General features: G+C 45.2%; 1 protein-coding gene across 1 annotated transcript; it reads left to right on the top strand.

Moving 5' to 3' along the window:
- Nucleotides 1-250: 250 nt before the first annotated feature.
- LOC131831279 (olfactory receptor 11L1) lies at nucleotides 251-1,216 on the top strand. The gene has a single exon (XM_059173422.1). The coding sequence runs from the start codon at nucleotides 251-253 to the stop codon at nucleotides 1,214-1,216; it is 966 nt and encodes a 321-aa protein (XP_059029405.1).
- Nucleotides 1,217-16,454: the final 15,238 nt, after the last annotated feature.

Genomic DNA, 16,454 nt, shown 5'->3' with positions numbered 1-16,454 from the left:
ACACAAGAAATGGAATTTTCTGATGTTCTTTCCAAGACCTAACATCCACATTCAGCTTGTGATATCTAAATATTTTCTTATAAAACCAAGATGAAATTGTTGTTATAAAAAGCTTGTCCTTATAAAGCATTGCATTCAAAGATCTCCACTATTAAAAAAGTAACCTCTGAACTGCTAAACATGAAGAGCTACAAATATTTGTATGGTTTTTATATAGTGATTTTCCAAAATGTTTTCTTTTCCACAGACAATGAAGCCCCCAAATGTGTCCAGTGTCACTGAATTTCAGCTGCTAGGATTCCAGAACCTTCTTGGATGGCAGACACTGCTCTTTGCCATCTTCCTATTCATCTATTTTCTCACAGTCACAGGAAATGTTGTCATTATTGCAGTGGTGAGCCAGGACCAGCGGCTGCACTCACCCATGTATGTACTTCTCAAACACCTCTCATTTCTGGAGATCTGGTATACATCCACCATTGTGCCCCTTCTCCTAGCCAACCTGTTCTCTCACGGCCAAGCCATCTCCTTCCCTGCCTGTATGGCACAGCTTTACTTCTTTGTGTTCTTTGGGGCTACTGAGTGCTTTCTTCTGGCCATGATGGCCTATGACCAATACCTGGCCATCTGCAAACCACTCCACTACTCTTTCCTGATGAGTCCTGAGATCTGCACCAAGTTGATGGCTATCTCCTGGTTGACAGGTGTAGGCACAGGATTTCTGCCCTGCCTAATGATTTCCAAATTGGATTTCTGTGGTCCTAAGCAGATCAATCATTTCTTCTGTGATCTCCCTCCCCTCATGCAGCTCTCATGTTCCAATGTGTATGTCACCAGGATGGTCATTTTCATCCTGTCAATTGCAGTGCTGTGCATTTGCTTTCTTCTTACACTTGTGTCCTATGTTTTCATTGTATCTACCATACTGAGAATCCCTTCAGCATCTGGACGGATGAAGACCTTTTCCACATGTGGCTCCCATTTGGCTGTTGTCACTATCTACTATGGGACCATGATCTCTATGTATGTTCGCCCCAATGACCACCTGTCACCTGAAATCAACAAGATCATTTCTGTTTTCTACACTGTGGTCACCCCACTCCTGAACCCTGTTATATACAGTTTGAGGAATCAAGAATTCAAAGAGGCAGTTAGAAAAGTCGTGAGAAAAAAGTGTGGTATCTATAGAGTAAGAGTGAAGGGGGGTTTCTGTTAGGTAATTAAAAAATATCACACAGTGGATTAATTTGGGGAATATGTGAGTGGCAAGTTCAGAGCCTTCAAACCAAAATGTCATCGTTGGCACTGTGTGGAATTCCACAAGCCATAATGAAAGAGTTTCATCATGGTCCCTTGCCAACAACTGTTCAGAAGACAAATAGCCTCTATTAAACCATTTTGGGGGCAATTTTACCCTTTGAGTCTTTCATCTTCTGCTGAGAATCTAATTGTATTATTTGAGGGATGTTGATTTCACACATTACTTTCAGATTTTACAGATTTTCCTCCTGAGTTCATAAAGCATGCATGTAGAAAGTTTTACAACTTTTAAGTACTGGTGGGAGACTGGCCTTATAGATTCAGTTCCTGGTGCTATTGGTGACTATTAAATGCCTGTGGAATGAATGAAGGTATATAAATAATTACTGACCTAAATTAACTTCCAGTGACAAGGACAAAGAAGGGTTTTTGATGTGCCAAGAATTTAGATACAGGAATTTAATTTTGTAATGCTTTTTATTTTATGGATAGGGAAGGAAGATGCCAAAGAGAGGGAGGCATAAATGAAGGGAGAGGGACAGGTGGAGAGGGAAGAAAGAGAAACACAAAAGAAAGAGGAAGAAAGGAAGGGAGGGAGGAAGTGAGGGAGGAAGGAGGTGGAAGGAAGGGCAAGAAAGCAAACAGAGAGGGGAAAAAGAAAGGGAAGGGAATAATAACAGATGGGAGTGGAGGAAGGAGGGAAGAGAGGAGTCAAACTTTCTTTTATTCAATGTTGGGGTTCCCTCGGAGGGGTGGAGGCGACCAGACCAGCCGGAAGCTCCTTCCCGGGGCTGAGCGGGATGGCGAGTGTCGCGAACCCGGACGCACCAACGGACGACACCAGGCTCGGGGGATCTGTCGAAGCAGGATCTCGCTTTATTGAGCAGGGCAGCGGCTTATATGGGGTGAGGGAAGGGAAGTGAGGTCAGCAAAGTGGGGGCCAATGGGGATGTGCCCTGTCGGCGGGAGTTGGGAGAGACACGCCCTGCAGGGGGTGGAGGCTCGCGGGAAACAAAACTGATGGGAAACCGAAACCGCCACTTTGGCGCCTTTGTGGTCGGCCATGTGGGTTCCCGATCTGGAAGAGAAGGCCACCCAGTGCCATCTTAGCCTCTTGGGGCCCAACATCTCCCCCTTTTGTTTTTGTATGCATGACTTCTGTCTTAGTCACCGGCGGCGGGCCTTCAGGCTTACCCGTCATTGGGGAATCACACTGCTTTGGTGTACCCCCTGTCTTAGGTTGCTCTGCGTCCCCCGCCGGTCTTACCCGTCATTGAATATCATGCCTATATGGGGGTCTGGTCCTTGACCTGGCGTGGGTTGTTCCTGCAAGGAATCCCATCTGCCATAGGTCGTGAGACTATTGATGGGGCCCCTCGTAGGACTCGTCGTCACGGGTGGCCAGTCTCTGGTATTGAACATGGACGTTCATGAGTTGAATGGCCTCCACTCTTTTTTGGACGAATTGGGCAATCTTATTGATAATACAGGGGCCAAAGGTCAGCAGGAGAAGTAGGGTTAGGATGGGCTCCAGGAGGGGGAGGAGAAAGGGAAGTAAGCCATTAAAGCTTGTCCAGAAGGGGGAGGTCATCAGGGCGTGGCGGCGCTTCTCTAGGTCCTCCTGTAGCTTCTTGATTTTGTCTCGTACAATACCCGACCGGTTGGCAAAGAAACAACATTCCTCCTGTAAAAGCAAACATATGCCTCCCTTTTCAGCTGTTAATAGATCTAAGCCTCGGCGGTTTTGGAGGACTACCGCAGCCAGCGAGTCCATCTATGTTTGGAGGTCAAGGATGGTCTCCGAGACTGCACCCAAGTCATTAATCATCTGTCGGGATAATGTGTTATAGTAGTGGAGAGAGGTACCTATCCCGGCAGAGCCGGTTGCAACTCCCGCAGTGATCCCTAATCCCAGCATGATGGGGATGGCCTGGATGGCTCTTTTGGATCGCCCTCCGAGACGATCGAAGGCAGGAATCGGAAGGCTCTGATTGTTGGGAATAATGTTGAGATCTGGCAGAAGCCAAGCTAAGGCACAAAGGCCAGTCCAATTAGTGGGGAGGAAGCTGAATGCCTGGTCCCCACAGACGAATACAGTGGCATTGGGGGGGCAGAGTTGAGTATTGTTTACTGTGGTGTTTTGGGCACAGTAGCTGGGGTCAATAGCCCCGAGGTCAATATTAAAGCCATTGTCCACCAACGGGGGCGCCCAAAGACAGGTGACATTAGAAGAGAGGGGGGATATGTACACATAGTCTCTGGGAGGCCAAAGAGGGCAGTTCATGGTGGGAAGGAGCAGGGAGACATTGGCGAGGAAAGCCTGGGCCAGTAGGGGCCCATTCTTTAAGCATAGGCCAGCGCGAGTGACTTGTCCATGAGCCAGCAGAAGAAGAAGCGGTGCCACCCAAGACATCCTGATTGGTGGGCCTATGAATCAATAAGGGGAGGCTCCTCAGAGGGCGGTAGGCCCTCTGGGTCAGAGTTAACAATCTCCTTCGCCTCTGGGAGGTACTTAAGGTCCCTGGCAGGCACCCATATGGGCTTCTTTTCAGAGGGTGGGAACACACATCCAAATCCTCTGCCTGCTGTGAGGAGGGGGTTGGGCCCTCTCCATTGGACCGTCAGGGGGTCTTTCCATCTAACCAGGACAGCGGGATGTGGGGCTGCAGTGGCCCAGTGTCTCTGGAATGCGGATAGGCCATCCGATTTGGAAAAAATTAATATATTTAGGGTAAATAATGCCTTCTTAAGCTGGTCGTGTGGGGGGAGTGATTTCCCCCTTTTGTTTTTGTAAATGGTCCTTAAGGGTGCGGTTTTGTCTTCCTATGATTGCTTGGCCCCTGGGATTATAGGGGATTCCCGTGGAGTGGGAGATATTCCAGGTAGTAAGGAAATCCTTGAGGGCCTGACTAGTGAAGCAGGGGCCATTATCAGTCTTGATCTGTTCTGGGAGTCCTAGTGTGGCAAAACATTGTAGGAAGTGGCTAATGGCATGTTTAGTCTTTTCACTGGCGTGGGCCGTTGCCCAACACGCATGTGAGTGGGTGTCAGCAGACATGAAAACATACTTAAGTTTACCAAAGGAGGGGTAATGAGTTACGTCTGTTTGCCAGAGGTGATTAGGGCGTAGCCCTCTGGGGTTGCACCCGGGTCCCTGGAGTGGGGGAACCTACAAAAAAGCCTGGCAGGATTTGCAGGTTCGAATGATCTTTTTAAGATCTTTGATGGGGACCAGGGGGAAGCGGTGGTGGAGTCCCCTCCAATTGGTGTGGGAGAGTCTATGAAAATGAGTGGCCTCCTCAACGGAGTAACATTGGGGGGTAGACGCAAGTCGGTCGGCCAGGGAGTTTCCCTGTGAAAGGAATCTTGGAAGTCCCTGGTGTCCTCTAAGGTGTTGGACGTATATTGGGTTGGTTCTCTGTTTTAGAAGGGTACGGGTCTGGATCATGAGTGGGGTAATGGGGTTAGAATCAAGTCTAATGTGGGCATCAATCAGATTGGGCAGGAGATTGACCACATAAAGGCTGTCTGAAAACAGGTTGAGGGGACCTTCAACTCTGGAGAGAGCTAGGACCACGGCATATAGCTCTTTGAATTGTGCTGATCCCTGTACCTCATGGGTGAGGGATTCTTGAGGTGTAAGGCTTCCCTTGTCACTAGGATGAGGTGGGAAAATTACTGCTGAGGCTCCTATCTTGCCTCCATCTGTGAAGGCCGTGTGATAGGAAGGGTCTGCCCGGGGGACAAACAATGTGGGGAACTTCCATGGTAATTTACTGAAGGAGTTCATCCATTTATAGGGCCCATAATGACAGTCTATGTCGCCAGTGAACCCTTCTAAAGCTATGGCTACCCTTGCATTATTGTGCTGGAGCCAGGCAAAGTCCTGAATTCTATAGGGAGTAATAATAGCACTTGGGTCCTGATCAAAAAGACGAAGTGAGTTGGTCCTCCCCTTTGTGATGCAGTCAGCGAGTTGGTCCGTTGTTGCATATACCCGTGGGGTGCCCCCCACCGAGAGGTGGATCCATTGGATGGGTTCCCCCTGTTGGGCAAGCAACGCAGTCATCAGGGATTCCCCTGGGAAGATGTACAAAACCAGAGGCACAGAGGGGGTGAACCGCTTTAAGGTGGACTTGTCAATGGCCTGTTGAACCTCAGTAAGCGCTTGGAGGTGATCAGCGTTCAGAATGATGGCGGACGAGAGGGAGGAGCCCTTGAGCAGGTCAAATAGGGGGGTGAGTCTCTCGGTAGAGATTGAGATCCATGGCCTCATCCAGTTTATTTCGCCCAGGAGTTTTTGTAATTGAGGCAGGGTATATGAGGACTGGATCTGTAATTGAGGTCTAATGGGGGATACTGTGTCCAGGGAGAGCAGGGACCCAAGGATTTTAAAAGGGGGGACCCTTTGAATATTTTCAGGGGCAACCTTAAAACCATGGCGGGCCAAGATAGAGAGACATTTAGAAGTGAGGAGATCAAGTTGAGATGGGTCAGGGGCCCCCAGGATAATATCATCCATGTAGATATAGAAAAGGATGTCTGGGTCCCTAAGAAATGATGCAAAGACTCGAGCCAATATATTTTGGCAGATTGAGGGGCTATTAACCATTCCTTGGGGGAGAACGGTCCATTCAAATCTCTGGTCGGGCCTGGAGAAGTTAGGAGCGGGCAGGGAAAAGGCGAATTTTTCTGTGTCGTCGGGATGAAGGGGAATGGAGAAGAAACAATCCTTAATATCAATGGTGGTAATTAAATGGTTAGATGGAATAGCAGGGATCCATGGGAGCCCCCTTTGAGGGGTCCCGAAGGGGATCATCCTGCTGTTCACTAGTCGTAAGTCCTGTAACAACCTCCATGAGTTGTTAGACTTTTTGATGACAAAAATGGGGGAATTCCAGGGGCTAAGAGATGGGCGGATATGCCCAAGGTCAAGCTGTTGTTGTACCAGAAGGTAGCAAGCAGTGTGGAGTGAGGGATGGAATGTGGAGCATGGGCAAGGCCCAGGTTTTCCTTGTGATGTAGGGACGGTTCTGGGAGCATTCCAACAAACATATGAATTTACGGCCCCAAGGCATTTATTTCCATCTAGAGATGTTAGTAGAGTTTTTTGGGTCTAGCGGAGGGGCCGTCAGGAATGTTTGAGGTGGGAGTGGGAGACTTCTCTTGTGGCTTGTCTGATATAGTCGGAGTGGGCATCCCAGAAGGGAGTTTGGTTGCCTCGGATTGGGAAGGGGGAGGGGTGCAAGATTTCGGGGGGCAAGGTGACTCCTTAAGCCCCTTTGGGGGTCTGGGTGGAAAGCAACTCTTTAGTGCTGCCAGAGTACCCAAAGGGCGTATCTCCCCCCTGTTTACGTGGGCTTTATGGATTAGCTGTTCAATACGATCCCACGTGTCCCAATCAAAAAGGTTACCTTCCGGAAGCCAAGGAGCCACCTTAACAAAGTCCTCCCATGTCTTAAGGGCTTGGGAATCGGTGAGGGAAAGACTGCAGCTTCTCAAAAGGAAATGCAGGGATTTGAGGGCAGGGTCACTTTTGGAAGATGACTGCCCCATAATTTATGGGGGTACACTCACCCGAAGACCGATTGGCCCATCAGCGAGAAGAACGAGGAGAGGGTCCTCACACGGGGCACCAGTTGTTGGGGTTCCCTCGGAGGGGTGGAGGCGACCAGACCAGCCGGAAGCCCCTTCCCGGGGCTGAGCGGGATGGCGAGTGTTGCGAACCCGGACGCACCAACGGACGACACCAGGCTCGGGGGATCTGTCGAAGCAGGATCTCGCTTTATTGAGCAGGGCAGCGGCTTATATGGGGTGAGGGAAGGGAAGTGAGGTCAGCAAAGTGGGGGCCAATGGGGATGTGCCGTGTCGGCGGGAGTTGGGAGAGACACGCCCTGCAGGGGGTGGAGGCTCACGGGAAACGAAACTGATGGGAAACCGAAACCGTCACTTTGGCGCCTTTGTGGTCGGCCATGTGGGTTCCCGATCTGGAAGAGAAGGCCACCCGGCGCCATCTTAGCCTCTTGGGGCCCAACAATTCAACCAATATTTAGAAGACCCCTGTTACTCCTGCCTTCTATCTCATTTGTAAATTCTACAACTATCTCCATGCCCTTTATATGCAGTCCTCTTTCTGCAGTCTGATTGCCCAGGGACACAATGGTAAAGAAACTGCCAAGGGATATTTGGTCTGAATGGAGCCTCTAGTATTTAAGGAGATATATATACATATATATATATTATACACTATATATATAATGTATATAATATACACTATATATATAGTGTATATGTGTATGTGTGTATATATGTATGTGTGTGTATACACACACACACACATACATACATATAAAATGTCTTACCCAAGGAGAAATGGATTTATGACTATTTGTGATGTTTGCTGTGAAACAATAGAGTATAAGCTGGTTTATCTACATGGAACAGTAAGGTCTGAATCAACATAGAGTGTTATGAATGATTTCTATGTTTATGTTGTATTTTAATCTACACTTTACAGATGAGGAGAATAAGAATGGAGGTGGTATCCTAGGCAGGGAGCATGGTGTGAATGTCAGGAAAAGAAGCCTGGGGAACATGGGGATGGAGGAAGAAGACGAGTTTGGAGACGAGTTTGGATCATTGAAAGCCCTATAAGGATTTTTGGATTTTACACTGAGACAAATGATGGATTATCAAAGGGCATCAAATAGGAAATGGTATGATATATTTTGCATTTGCAAATCTCACTGCTGTTTAGAGAGAGGAGTGACAGAAAGCAAGACCTGCTGGTGTCATAGCAGTAGCCCACATGGGATAGGAGCTTGGTTAGATTTTAGGTTTGATGATGCCTCACAGATAGTAAGGCTAGGCATGAAAATTCTAGACTCATTCACTCATGCCCATGCAGTGGGGTCAGTCTGTAGTCTCTTCCCAGTCCAGTAGCCTATTTGTGATATGTTCCACATCAATCCCTGAGCTTTAGGGGTAAGTGCACTTTGACCCTTTGGCACATGTTTTTAATTCTTTTTACCTTCCTTCTTCCAACCCTTGTTTCCTCTTCCTCCAGAATCTGACCTGTGAGGACTGCTGTTAGTCTTTATCAGATCCATCCATTTCAAACATTGAATAAAAGGAAAATGATACAGTAGAATCTGAGATAGGGCAGGAAGTTGGTGACAGAAAGGAAAGTATCATTTCTCTGAGATTTTGGATATAATATGAAGAAATAATCAAATATCCTATCTTTCATATGGTCATTTCTGATAAATATCTCAAAAGTAACTTATGTTTAACCAGACTTGCTATCTTACCAAAAGCTTCTTTCTAATTTTAAGCTTGATAGGTAATTTGGCTCTGTGACCACATATGAAAGATTTCAAAAAATTATTTCAAATGGACATTTGGGTAACATAAATCTGGAGCTTAGAGTGTATCCTGGCTGAAAGTGAATTTTTTTTGCTTTGTTTTGTTTTGTTTTGTTTTACATGTAGATCCTATTTGAAAACAGCATAGCATGCAGGAATTACAAAACATAAATTTTTAGTAGAGAAGAGGAAGCTGAGGGGAACTAAGAAGGAGCAACCACATAAATGGGAGAGCATTCATAAGGTGATTGTACAGACTCTACTAGGGGGAAGAGAATGGAATGGGAATGGGAATGGGAGTGGCTTGCAAGGAAAGCAGTTGTGTGTATGCAAACAATTACCCTGAGAAATGCACCTTTGAAAGAGTGAGATAAAAGTGAACCCTGAGATAAAACTGGTCCCAGTATTTGAAGTGTCATTGTGTTTCAAAAGAGGTAAGATTTTAACAGCTGAGTAAGTCTGAACACTTCCAGTAAGAGTCCAGTAGTGAGCAAAAGCTTGAGGAATAAATATCCAGGTGATAACTGACAGCCTGGGGTTGAAGAGGGAAGGATCTCAGACAAATGTGACTCAAATCAGCATTCAAAGGGAAAAGCATTTATTTATTGTGAGAGACAGAAGGGAGAGGACTTTGCAATCTGATGGGTATTCAAATAATTAGGACTTGTAGACGTCTTCACCTGTGGACTTAATCACAGGACTTAACCTGTGGGTTTATGTTTTTTGAGATCAGGTAGCAGCTCTCCTTTAGCACAGAGAATGCAGGTCTAGGTTTGAGAAAGGTGATGAAGTCATTCCAAACTCATTTGATAAAATGCGATTGATAGATTTCTAAAGACAGGTGGATTGGAGGCAAAAATGATTGCCTAGATGAAGTAGGATAACACTGAGTTATTGCAATGTTGAGTTGCCTGCCTTGTGCACTGTGCTTTAAGACCATTCAGCTGTTTGTGCTCAGGACCATATAATAAAATAGTTCATTTTGCGCTAAGACATAGCTCTGTGGATAGAGTCATATATGTGAAAGGAAAGACATGATGGATTCAAGAGTCACGGATTGTCAGGAAGAGATACCAATATGGGAGGGAAGTGAATCAAACAATGACTGGAAGTACAGAATTAAATAAAAAACAAAACAGAAGGATTGTGTTATAGGATTTTGTTATTTCTAATAGGACTCTCTGTGCTACATGGATAGATAGGAAGTGACGCATAGAAGGTTAGTGGCTTAAAAGACTAAAGATGGTTTCATTTTAGGAGATGACAAAGCCGTAAGTATGGCCGTAAGAATAAGTGAGATAGGGGTCGACGGGCGAGCTGCTGCCGTTCCTGCTGCTTCCCGCTGGGGCTGCGGGCTGTCTGGGGTTGGTGGCAGCGGCTCGAGGACAGAGGTGGCAGCGGCCGGCACGCCAGCGGCTGAGCCGGCGGCGGGGGAGGGGAAGAGGGCGGCCCGGGCTGCGAGCACACACGCAAGGCTGGAGCATGAGCCGGACTTGACCGTGAGGCTGAGGCAAAAGCCACCGCCCCCTCTTCCCCTCCCTTGAGTGAGGCAGCACGGCGGCCAGAGAGGGATGGGGGGCGCCCGCCCAGTCTGAGTCTCGTCGCGGGCGCCTCCGTCTCACGCAGGGTTACTTGCGGGGCTCTAGTGCGCACCCTCAGCCCCAGCAGCCTCTGCCCCATGGGCGCACCCCGGTAAGGGAGGAGGGGGAGCCCGCCTGGGTGGGTGGGGCGGGGAGGGTACCTGAGGTCACCTGCTCCATGCGAGAGGCAGAGGCGGCCACGGCAGTGGCAGAACTGCAGAGCTGCGGGGTCCATCTGACTCTTACCCTCAGCCCGGGAAGTAACCATTTTTTATTGAGGAGGAGTCAAGATGGCGGAGAAGTAGCAGGCTGAGACTGCTTCAGCTAGCCAGAGATCAGCTAGATAGCTTATCTAAAGATTGCAAACACCTGAAAATCCATCGGCAGATCGAAGAGAAGAAGAACAGCAATTCTGGAAACAGAAAAACAACCACTTTCTGAAAGGTAGGACCGGCGGAGAAGTGAATCCAAAGCGACGGGAAGATAGACCCCGGGGGGAGGGGTCGGTTCCCTGCAAGCGGCGGAGCAACCGCGCACAAAATCAGGACTTTTCAAAGTCTGTTCCGCTGAGGGACATCGCTCCAGAGACTACCCGGGGCAAAGCCCACACGGTGTCAGTGTAGCCTCAGGTCCCGCAGGGTCACAGAAGGATCGAGGGTGTCTGAGTGTCGCAGAGCTTGCGAGTATTGGAACGGGAAAGCCGGCTACAGAGACAGAGCCGACAGTAAGCTCGCAGCTCGGAGTAACCTTGAACCGGTCGCAGGCTCGGTGAGCTCGGAGCGCGACCATAGGTCAGGCAGACGGGAGTAACTGGGCGCTGTTCTCTGAGGGCGCACTGACAAGTGGGGCCCTGGGCTCTCGGCTCCTCCGGGCCGGAGACCAGGAGGCCGCCATTTGTATTCTCGTCCTCCGGAACTCTACGGAAAGCGCTCAGGGAACAAAAGCTCCTGAAAGCAAACCCGAGCGGATTACTCACACTGGCCCTGGGTAAGGGCAGTGTAATACCGCCTGGGGCGGACACTTGAGAATCACTACAACAGGCCCCTCCCCCAGAAGATCAACAAGAAATCCAGCCGAGACCAAGTTCACGTACCAAGGAGTGCGGTTTCAATACCAAGGAGAGCAGCAGAATTCCAGCGGAGGAGAAAGCCAAGCACGGAACTCATGGCTTTTTCCCTGTGATTTTTTTTAGTCTTGCACTTAATTTAATTTTTTTCTTTTTCATTTTTTGTTTTTTTTTCTCGCCTTTGGGTAATTTTTTTTTTTAAACTGTTACCTTTTTCTTTTTTAACGATTTTTTACTAGTTTATCTAATATATATATTTTTTCTTTTTTATATTTTTCTTAGGTGTTTTCTTTTTTTTTAATTTTTTTTCTTTTTTTTTTCTTTCATTCTTCCTTTTTGAACCTTTTTTTATCCCCTTACTCCCCCCTCACGATTTTGGATCTCTTCTAATTTGGTTAAAGCATATTTTCCTGGGGTTGTTGCCACCCTTTTAGTATTTTACTTGCCCCTTCATATACTCTTATCTGGACAAAATGACAAGACAGAAAAATACACCACAAAAGAAAGAACAAGAGGCAGTACCGAAGGATAGGGACCTAATCAATACAGACATCGGTAATATGTCAGATCTAGAGTTCAGAATGACAATTCTCAAGGTTCTAGCCGGGCTCGAAAAAGGCATCGAAGATATGAGAGAAACCCACTCGAGAGATATAAAAGCCCTTTCTGGAGAAATAAAAGAACTGAAATCTAACCAAGTTGAAATCAAAAACGCTATTAATAAGGTGCAATCAAAAATGGAGGCTCTCACTGCTAGGATAAATGAGGCAGAAGAAAGAATTAGTGATATAGAAGACCAAATGACAGAGAATAAAGAAGCTGAGCAAAAGAGGGACAAACAGCTACTGGACCACGAGGGGAGAATTCGAGAGATAAGTGACACCATAAGACGAAACAACATTAGAATAATTGGGATTCCAGAAGAAGAAGAAAGAGAGAGGGGAGCAGAAGGTATACTGGAGAGAATTATTGAGGAGAATTTCCCCAATATGGCAAAGGGAACGAGCATCAAAATTCAGGAGTTTCAGAGAACACCCCTCCAAATCAATAAGAATAGGCCCACACCCCGTCACTTAATAGTAAAATTTACAAGTCTCAGTGACAAAGAGAAAATCCTGAAAGCAGCCTGGGAAAAGAAGTCTGTAACATACAATGGTAAAAATATTAGATTGGCAGCTGACTTATCCACAGAGACCTGGCAGGCCAGAAAGAGCTGGCATGATATTTTCAGAGCAATAAACGAGAAAAACATGCAGCCAAGAATACTATATCCAGCTAGGCTATCATTGAAAATAGAGATTAAAAGCTTCCAGGACAAACAAAAACTGAAAGAATTTGCAAACACCAAACCAGCTCTACAGGAAATATTGAAAGGGGTCCTCTAAGCAAAAAGAGAGCCTACAAGTGGTAGATCAGAAAGGAACAGAGACCATATACAGTAACAGTCACCTTACAGGCAATACAATGGCCCTAAATTCATATCTCTCAATAGTTACCCTGAATGTTAATGGGCTAAATGCCCCTGTCAAAAGACACAGGCTATCAGAATGGATAAAAAAACAAAACTCATCTATATGTTGCCTCCAAGAAACTCATTTTAAGCCCGAAGACACCTCCAGATTTAAAGTGAGAGGGTGGAAAAGAATTTACCATGCTAATGGACATCAGAAGAAAGCAGGAGTGGCAATCCTTATATCAGATCAATTAGATTTTAAGCCAAAGATTATAATACGAGATGAGGAAGGACACTATATCATACTCAAAGAGTCTGTCCAACAAGAAGATTTAACAATTTTAAATATCTATGCCCCCAAATGTGGGAGCAGCCAACTATATAAACCAATTAATAACAAAATCAAAAAAACACATCAACAATAATACAATAATAGTAGGGGACTTTAACACTCCCCTCACTGAAATGGACAGATCATCCAAGCAAGAGATCAGCAAGGAAATAAAGGCCTTAAACGACACACTGGACCAGATGGACACCACAGATATATTCAGAACATTTCATCCCAAAGCAACAGAATACACATTCTTCTCTAGTACACATGGAACATTCTCCAGAATAGATCACATCCTCGGTCCTAAATCAGGACTCAACCGGTATCAAAAGATTGGGATCATTCCCTGCATATTTTCAGACCACAATGCTCTAAAGCTAGAACTCAGCCACAAAAGGAAGTTTGAAAAGAACCCAAATACATGGAGACTAAACAGCATCCTTCTAAAGAATGAATGGGTCAACCGGGAAATTAAAGAAGAATTGAAAGAAATCATGGAAACAAATGATAATGAAAATATATTGGTTCAAAATCTGTGGGAAACAACAAAGGCAGTCCTGAGAGGAAAATATATAGCGGTACAAGCCTTTCTCAAGAAACAAGAAAGGTCTCAGGTACACAACCTAACCCTACACCTAAAGGAGCTGGAGAAAGAACAAGAAAGAAACCCTAAGCCCAGCAGGAGAAGAGAAATCATAAAGATCAGAGCAGAAATCAATGAAATAGAAACCAAAAAAACAATAGAACAAATCAACGAAACTAGGAGCTATTCTTTGAAAGAATTAAAAAAATTGATAAACCCCTGGCCCGACTTATCAAAAAGAAAAGAGAAAGGACCCAAATAAATGAAATCATGAATGAAAGAGGAGAGATCACAACTAACACCAAAGAAATACAAACCATTATAAGAACATACTATGAGCAACTCTACGGCAATAAATTTGACAATCTGGAAGAAATGGATGCATTCCTAGAAACATATAAACTACCACAACTGAACCAGGAAGAAATAGAAAGCCTGAACAGACCCATAACCAGTAAGGAGATTGAAACAGTCATTAAAAATCTCCAAACAAACAAAAGCCCAGGGCCAGACGGCTTCCCGGGGGATTCTACCAAACAGTTAAAGAAGAACTAATTCCTATTCTCTTGAAACTGTTCCAAAATATAGAAATGGAAGGAAAACTTCCAAACTCATTTTAAGAGGCCAGCATCACCTTGATCCCAAAACCAGACAAGGATCCCACCAAAAAAGAGAGCTATAGACCGATATCCTTGATGAACACAGATGCGAAAATACTCAACAAAATACTAGCCAATAGGATTCAACAGTACATTAAAAAGATTATTCACCATGACCAAGTGGGATTTATTCCAGGGCTGCAAGGTTGGTTCAACATCCGCAAATCAGTCAATGTGATACAACACATCAATAAAAGAAAGAACAAGAACCATATGATACTCTCAATAGATGCTGAAAAAGCATTTGACAAAGTACAGCATCCCTTCCTGATCAAAACTCTTCAAAGTGTAGGGATAGAGGGCACATACCTCAATATCATCAAAGCCATCTATGAAAAACCCACCGCAAATATCATTCTCAATGGAGAAAGACTGAAAGCTTTTCCACTAACGTCAGGAACACGGCAGGGATGTCCATTATCACCACTGCTATTCAACATAGTACTAGAGGTCCTAGCCTCAGCAATCAGACAACAAAAGGAAATTAAAGGCATCCAAATCAGCAAAGAAGAAGTCAAATTATCACTCTTCCCAGATGATATGATACTATATGTGGAAAACCCAAAAGACTCCACTCCAAAACTGCTTGAACTTATACAGGAATTCAGTAAAGTGTCAGGATATAAAATCAATGCACAGAAATCAGTTGCATTTCTCTACACCAACAGCAAGACAGAAGAAAGAGAAATTAAGGAATCAATCCCATTTACAATTGCACCCAAAACCATAAGATACCTAGGAATAAACCTAACCAAAGAGACACAGAATCTATACTCAGAAAACTATAAAGTACTCATGAAAGAAATTGAGGAAGACACAAAGAAATGGAAAAATGTTCCATGCTCCTGGATTGGAAGAATAAATATTGTGAAAATGTCTATGCTACCTAAAGCAATCTACACATTTAATGCAATTCCTATCAAAGTACCATCCATCTCTTTCAAAGAAATGGAACAAATAATTCTAAAATTTATATGGAACCAGAAAAGACCTGGAATAGCCAAAGGGATATTGAAAAAGAAAGCCAATGTTGGTGGCATCACAATTCCGGACTTCAAGCTCTATTTCAAAGCTGTCATCATCAAGACAGCATGGTACTGGTACAAAAACAGACACATAGATCAATGGAACAGAATAGAGAGCCCAGAAATAGACCCTCAATTCTATGGTCAACTAATCTTCGACAAAGCAGGAAAGAATGTCCAATGGAAAAAAGACAGCCACTTCAATAAATGGTGCTGGGAACATTGGACAGCCACATGCAGAAAAATGAAATTGGACCATTTCCTTACACCACACACAATAATAGACTCAAAATGGATGAAGGAACTCAATGTGCGAAAGGAATCCATCAAAATCCTTGAGGAGAACACAGGCAGCAACCTCTTCGACCTCAGCCGCAGCAACATCTTCCTAGGAACAACGCCAAAGGCAAGGGAAGCAAGGGCAAAAATGAACTATTGGGATTTCATCAAGATCAAAAGCTTTTGCACAGCAAAGGAAACAGTTAACAAAATCAAAAGACAACTGACAGAATGGGAGGCGATATTTGCAAACGACATATCAGATAAAGGACTAGTGTCCAGAATCTATAAAGAACTTAGCAAACTCAACACCCAAAGAACAAATAATCCAATCAAGAAATGGGCAGAGGACATGAACAGACATTTCTGCAAAGAAGACATCCAGATGGTGAACAGACACATGGAAAAGTGCTCCATATCACTTGGCATCAGGGAAATACAAATCAAAACCACAATGCGATATCACCTCACACCAGTCAGAATGGCTAAAATTAACAAGTCAGGAAATGACAGATGCTGGTGAGGATGCGGAAAAAGGGGAACCCTCCTACACTGTTGGTGGGATTGCAAGCTGGTGCAGCCACTCTGGAAAACAGCATGGAGGTTCCTCAAAATGCTGAAAATAGAACTGCCCTATGACCCAGCAATTGCACTATTGGGTATTTACCCTAAAGATACAAACGTAGTGATCCAAAGGGGCACGTGCAGCCGAATGTTTATAGCAGCAATGTCCACAATAGCCAAACTATGGAAAGAACCTAGATGTCCATCAACAGATGAATGGATCAAGAAGATGTGGTATATATACACAATGGAATACTCTGCAGCCATCAAAAGAAATGAAATCTTGC

Source organism: Mustela lutreola, chromosome 5, assembly GCF_030435805.1.
Source record: "Mustela lutreola isolate mMusLut2 chromosome 5, mMusLut2.pri, whole genome shotgun sequence".
NCBI classification, from domain to species: Eukaryota; Metazoa; Chordata; class Mammalia; order Carnivora; family Mustelidae; genus Mustela; species Mustela lutreola.
This window is presented reverse-complemented; position numbering and strand designations above follow the sequence as displayed.